This window comes from Taudactylus pleione, unplaced genomic scaffold, assembly GCF_031769625.1.
Source record: "Taudactylus pleione unplaced genomic scaffold, aTauple2 ptg000061l, whole genome shotgun sequence".
NCBI classification, from domain to species: domain Eukaryota; kingdom Metazoa; phylum Chordata; class Amphibia; order Anura; family Myobatrachidae; genus Taudactylus; species Taudactylus pleione.
In genome coordinates this window covers 15,639,499-15,646,806 of record NW_028284463.1, presented here as the reverse complement: position 1 = coordinate 15,646,806, position 7,308 = coordinate 15,639,499, and the positions used below count along the sequence as shown (strand labels likewise).

The following is a 7,308-nucleotide window of genomic DNA, read 5'->3' as shown; positions in this document are numbered from 1 at the left end:
TATGCAGTGCCCCATATATAGTGCCCCCAGTAGTTGTCCCCCCCTATACAGCGCCCCCCAGTAGTGCCCCTTATATACTGCCCCCAGTAGTGGTTCCCCCGAAGCAGTGCCCCATATATAGTGCCCCCAGTAGTTGTGCCCCCCATGCATTGCCCCTAGTAGCACCCCCCATACAGTGCCCCCATGAAGCAGCCCCCTATACAGTGACCCCTGTAGCGGCCCGCCCTATGTAGTGCCAGTGTCCCTTACACACACACACAAAAAACTTACCTGAATCCCTGCTCCTGACGCGACCGCCGCTGCCCGCTCCGGGTCCCGGCTCTTCTCCTGCACTATGGGAGAGACGTCAGCGTCATGACGTCTCTCCCATCACCCGCTGCGGGGGAGCTGGAAGGCGGAGCTCATGAGTGAGCTCCAGCTGGCTCCCTCCGTTGATGCAGCAGCCAATGAGAGTCTGTCTGACTCTCATTGGCTGCTATAAAAAACACACAGCCGCCGCCGCCGGCTGTGTGTTTGTCACTGTGTAGTGTGGACCGCGCTCACTGCGGTCTACACTACACTAGCGGCGGGTGCAGACAGCGGACCCCGGTGCATTTGAAGATGGCGTTAGCCGCTGTAGCCTATGGGTTATACCGCGCATAATAGCCGGCGGAGGGTTCCTCAGGAACCCTCCCTGGCAATGACGGCAGTGCGTGTGCAGGCAGCGTGACTGCGCATGCGTAGCAGCCCCGGCACTGGTCTACCGGGGACCTTTCGGAGCCCATGTCCCGGATGAAACATCCAGACGATATGATCGCATATTGCAATGCGATCATAGGGTAGTAATGCCATGCCCAGATTGCATTGCAATAGCGATTAATAATAAATGGGGTCCCAAATCACGCAAGATATGCGCTACGCAAACTGTAGTACGTTTACTTCTTTCCCAGCATCGCTATATTTTATAACACGACATTATCTTATAATGATAACATTTTTCATTTCACAGATGGAATTTGTAAAAAATTTTAAAAAAGTATAAAGGGAAGTTTTTTTTCCAAATTCTGGCATACAGAGTGCAAAATATATAAATGTAAATGCTATAGATTTAATTTTGAACTTATTTAATGATATACTTGTTTTCTATATCTATCGATTCATAAATCTGCAGCAGTCATAAAGTACTGTAGTACAATGCAGCTGGAGGCTAGGACATGGTGAGTGCTTTGGTTTGCAACATTCATCCCCTGGTAACACCGCTCAGATCAGCCTGTGTGCCCATAGCAGGTATGAGCATGAGATACGTATATGTCCAGCTGTTAGTGTATAGTCAGCCCCAGTACAATATTATACATACCTGATAGAGGGAGGCTGGCGAGCTGATGGGTGCAGCTGTACCCTGCTGCATCCTATGGGAGGGTCTGCACAATCTCCAGCCCCGGACACTCCCCCCTGCATCCCAGACATGAGAGTAGTAGTGTGAGCCCATGTGTGGGGCAGGATTTGCACCCTGCTGTCAGTGCCAGCCACCTGTGTGACCTCCCCCCCTGGACCCTGCAGAGCACTGTAATTATGCTGGCTTCTCTCCGTACAGCCTGGATGATCCAGGCGCTTCCCTGCTGCCCATGATGCTGATGTATCACACTGCGAGTTGTGGGACAGCACTTTGCAGATCCCGGCTGCCCTGGATGAATGCCCCACAGTGAAAGTACTAGGACAGTGGGAGACACAGGGGCAGTTGGTTCCGTTGCCATGTCTGCCCCCTGCATACCTCCTGGTCCCCGGTCCCACTCATGGGATGTGGCATCCTAAAGCCTCGGATCGCTGCTGGGCACCTGGGGGCACTGAGAGCTCAGCCTAGAGTCTCCCTCCTGCTGACTATGATCTTCCTCTTCACTTTCTTCTTCTACTGCCTGAGCGGCTCCTGCTGCGACTCTCAGCTCGGCGTGGGATCTTTGCGCGTTGCGCAACCTGTGGCGCAGGTGCGCTCCGCTTCCATGGACGCGTTGATTAGCGGCGCTGGGGATCTGCTGCGCCCTGGATCTATGCATATGGACAGTTTGCGCCCTGGATCTGCGCATGGGGACAGCTTGCGCCCAGCATCTGCGCATAGGAATAGCTTGCGTCCTAGATCTGCGGCGCATATGGACACCTCTGCGCAGGGGAACAAATTGCGCCCTGTTTCATTTAGTTCTGCTATTGTGGATGCTGATGGGGCACTGGGTACCCAGGGGAAGTCAAACAGGACCTCAGAGCCTATAACACCCCACAGCCCCGAGGCTATGTCCTACCACGCCAGCTTAGGGAGTAAGAAGTTCCCCCAGGCAATCATCGTGGGGGTAAAGAAGGGTGGAACCCGGGCTCTGCTGGAATTTCTGAGGATACATCCAGATGTCCGGGCCATGGGAGCTGAGCCCCACTTCTTTGACAGGTGCTATGACAAGGGCATGGAGTGGTACAGGTAAGGAGCCTGGCAGCTGGATAAGAGGGTGCAAATAATGCCATATACACGTGGTCTTCATTTAATGCCTAGTGCATGCAATTTGTTATCTCATTTTATTACTAAAAGAATTATGCGTGCTTGTGTTGGTAATATATATGTATATGTGTGTGTATATATATTTATATATATAATATATATAGTGAAGCTTCCTTACAGTATATACAGCAGGGTTTCCCAACCACTGTCCTAAGGGTACACTAACAGTCCAGGTTTTAAAGAGAGACATACTTGAGCACAGGTGATTTAATTAGTACCTTAGTTATTTTGATGTAACCTTCTGTGCTTAAGCCTGGATATCACTAAAACTAGGACTGTTGGTGTGCCTTGAGGACCGAGGTTGGGAATCACTGGTACACAGGCTGGAATCATCCAGGACTCATAGTAGTGTAATGAGGCAGCTGTCTCAGGCAGTAAATTCTCAGGGCAGAAACGTAACAATTTAATTACAACATTTATCTTCCCAACAAATGTCTACATTTGCCGGCCTTAATTGGTAGGTTTATTATTATTATTATTAGTAGTGATATTTGTGTATTATATAGGGGCCTATTCATCATCATTGAATTTTTACAAAAGCAGGTGAAAATTAAGATTTTCACCTGCAATTGTAAAAATTAAGTTTTCTGCCATTCATCTAGAACAGTGGTGGCGAACTGTGGCAGGGCATGCTGGGATATGTAGTCCCACAGCAGCTGGAGTGCCAGGGTGCCAGTGTTCTCCACCACTGATCTAGATAGTAAAGCAAGAGATATCACAGATATCTCCTACTTACCTTCCTCTTGCGGAATGGCCCCCTGTCCCCATAGTATCACAGATATATCCAAATTACCTTCCTCTGGCGGAATGGCCCCCTGTCCCCATACACTAGTATCACAGATATCTCCTACTTACCTTCCTCTGGCGGAATGGCCCGCTGTCCCCATACACTAGTATCACAGATATCTCCTACTTACCTTCCTCTGGCGGAATGGCCCGCTGTCCCTATACACTAGTATCACAGATATCTCCTACTTACCTTCCTCTGGCGGAATGGCCCGCTGTCCCCATACACTAGTATCACAGATATCTCCTACTTACCTTCCTCTGGCGGAATGGCCCGCTGTCCCCATACACTAGTATCACAGATATCTCCTACTTACCTTCCTCTTGCGGACTGGCCCGCTGTCCCCATACACTAGTATCACAGATATCTCCTACTTACCTTCCTCTGGCGGAATGGCCCGCTGTCCCCATACACTAGTATTACAGATATCTCCTACTTACCTTCCTCTGGCGGAATGGCCCGCTGTCCCCATACACTAGTATTACAGATATCTCCTACTTACCTTCCTCTTGCGGAATGGCCCCCTGTCCCCATAGTATCACAGATATCTCCAAATTACCTTCCTCTGGCGGAATGGCCCCCTGTCCCCATACACTAGTATCACAGATATCTCCTACTTACCTTCCTCTGGCGGAATGGCCCGCTGTCCCTATACACTAGTATCACAGATATCTCCTACTTACCTTCCTCTGGCGGAATGGCCCGCTGTCCCCATACACTAGTATCACAGATATCTCCTACTTACCTTCCTCTGGCGGAATGGCCCGCTGTCCCTATACACTAGTATCACAGATATCTCCTACTTACCTTCCTCTGGCGGAATGGCCCGCTGTCCCCATACACTAGTATCACAGATATCTCCTACTTACCTTCCTCTGGCGGAATGGCCCGCTGTCCCCATACACTAGTATCACAGATATCTCCTACTTACCTTCCTCTTGCGGACTGGCCCGCTGTCCCCATACACTAGTATCACAGATATCTCCTACTTACCTTCCTCTGGCGGAATGGCCCGCTGTCCCCATACACTAGTATTACAGATATCTCCTACTTACCTTCCTCTGGCGGAATGGCCCGCTGTCCCCATACACTAGTATTACAGATATCTCCTACTTACCTTCCTCTTGCGGAATGGCCCCCTGTCCCCATAGTATCACAGATATCTCCAAATTACCTTCCTCTGGCGGAATGGCCCCCTGTCCCCATACACTAGTATCACAGATATCTCCTACTTACCTTCCTCTGGCGGAATGGCCCGCTGTCCCTATACACTAGTATCACAGATATCTCCTACTTACCTTCCTCTGGCGGAATGGCCCGCTGTCCCTATACACTAGTATCACAGATATCTCCTACTTACCTTCCTCTGGCGGAATGGCCCGCTGTCCCCATACACTAGTATCACAGATATCTCCTACTTACCTTCCTCTGGCGGAATGGCCCGCTGTCCCCATACACTAGTATCATAGATATCTCCTACTTACCTTCCTCTGGCGGAATGGCCCGCTGTCCCCATACACTAGTATCACAGATATCTCCTACTTACCTTCCTCTGGCGGAATGGCCCGCTGTCCCCATACACTAGTATCACAGATATCTCCTACTTACCTTCCTCTGGCGGAATGGCCCGCTGTCCCCATACACTAGTATCACAGATATCTCCTACTTACCTTCCTCTGGCGGAATGGCCCGCTGTCCCCATACACTAGTATCACAGATATCTCCTACTTACCTTCCTCTGGCGGAATGGCCCGCTGTCCCCATACACTAGTATCATAGATATCTCCTACTTACCTTCCTCTGGCGGAATGGCCCGCTGTCCCCATACACTAGTATCACAGATATCTCCTACTTACCTTCCTCTGGCGGAATGGCCCGCTGTCCCCATACACTAGTATCACAGATATCTCCTACTTACCTTCCTCTGGCGGAATGGCCCGCTGTCCCCATACACTAGTATCACAGATATCTCCTACTTACCTTCCTCTGGCGGAATGGCCCGCTGTCCCCATACACTAGTATCATAGATATCTCCTACTTACCTTCCTCTGGCGGAATGGCCCGCTGTCCCCATACACTAGTATCACAGATATCTCCTACTTACCTTCCTCTGGCGGAATGGCCCGCTGTCCCCATACACTAGTATCACAGATATCTCCTACTTACCTTCCTCTGGCGGAATGGCCCGCTGTCCCCATACACTAGTATCACAGATATCTCCTACTTACCTTCCTCTGGCGGAATGGCCCGCTGTCCCCATACACTAGTATCACAGATATCTCCTACTTACCTTCCTCTGGCGGAATGGCCCGCTGTCCCCATACACTAGTATCATAGATATCTCCTACTTACCTTCCTCTGGCGGAATGGCCCGCTGTCCCCATACACTAGTATCACAGATATCTCCTACTTACCTTCCTCTGGCGGAATGGCCCGCTGTCCCCATACACTAGTATCACAGATATCTCCTACTTACCTTCCTCTGGCGGAATGGCCCGCTGTCCCCATACACTAGTATCACAGATATCTCCTACTTACCTTCCTCTGGCGGAATGGCCCGCTGTCCCCATACACTAGTATCACAGATATCCCCTACTTACCTTCCTCTGGCGGAATGGCCCGCTGTCCCCATACACCAGTATGGGGACAGAATTCATCAAGCTCTGAAAATACAATATTTTCGGAGCTTGAGTGCAGTAGCATTCGCCATCTTCAGATGGCGAATGCTTCCGCTTGTGGATCGCAACCCACTCCTTCCAGGTCCGGGTTGCGAAGCTCTTGTGCATATGCGTGTCCTGTAGGTCACGCATGCGCACTCCCATCACTGCTCCGAAAGAAGCAGTGAAAAGATTCACTGCTCCGAAAAGACGCAGTGAAGTCGCTCACGGGGACAGCTGATTTCACATCAGCTGTCACCGCGCCGGAGCACTGATGAATTGATCTGGATTCAGTGGGGAGTCAGAACGTTAATTATCAGGGTCCTTTCGGACCCCGATAATTAACATCATGAATAGGCCCCATAGTCTACTTTACACTGATAAAACATTTATGTTGATCTTTGTAAGAGGATGATAAAGACTAGTTAGAGCCTCAGACAGCGGAACTGAGATACTCAGTCCTTTCCTGCAGTCTTAAGCTGGCCACACACATGGCGATGTGCACACGATCAGCCGATTTGTACGATTTGTATACGATTTCCCTTGAAACTCTCCCCGGCAGCTCAGCACACGATCTCCACACGATCTGCACACGATTTGGTGTCCAATCTTCATACGATCTTCTCCTGCAGTCAGACTTTCACAGTGCTTCGCCTCCTAGATTGTCAGATCTGCCCTACTGCACGGCAGATCGGATGATGCGATGTGCGACCAGCGGGGACTCGCATCGCATCGTGAGTGGGGATTCATGATTTACTCAGGATTTGGCCATATTTTACACGATCTGTCATTCCAATTTGTCGGAATCGGCCAGACCGGGTAAAATATCGCTATGTGTGTGGCCAGCATAAAACAATAATAAAGATTATGCAGAATATGAATTTATGAGGAGCGAGTGACATAACTAAAATAGGAGGTACACAGTGCCCCATGCCTCAGCAATGTACTGTGAGCCTGATTCAGAGCCCCTCGTAAGCGGCCGCTCATTCGCTCCGTGCGATGTTCGCACATCTGCGCATGCGTATGGGTCGTAATGCGCATGCGCCAACCAGTCAGTGCGGTCGGAAATCGTGTGTTCGCAAAATAGCGAGTGCCTGCTAATTTGAGTGACAGAATGAGGCGTTTGTGGGTGGTAACAGGGGAAGGTGCTTGAAAACGGGGAGTGGAGATCCGAAAGCAGGCGTGCCAAGCGGTCAAAACGGGCGTTTTAAGGGTGTGCATAATAAACAAAGCAGCGTCATCGGCCACGTCACTTGGTTGTCTCTTAGCCTGAACTGTTCGCATGATTGCGGTAGGAAAATCCAACCACAAGCACTGCGAGCAGTTCAGACGCCTTTCGATGTACT

At 50.3% G+C, this 7,308-nt stretch overlaps 1 protein-coding gene across 1 annotated transcript in view; it reads left to right on the top strand.

The window, feature by feature from the left end:
• Positions 1 to 1,435: 1,435 nt before the first annotated feature.
• HS3ST6 (heparan sulfate-glucosamine 3-sulfotransferase 6) overlaps positions 1,436 to 7,308 on the top strand; it is a 75,651-nt gene continuing 69,778 nt past the window's right edge. The window contains exon 1 of the mRNA XM_088464938.1: positions 1,436 to 2,440. Coding sequence (XP_088321064.1) covers positions 1,773 to 2,440 — 668 coding nt within the window. The 5' untranslated portion in view covers positions 1,436 to 1,772. The remainder of the gene's footprint in view (positions 2,441 to 7,308) is intronic.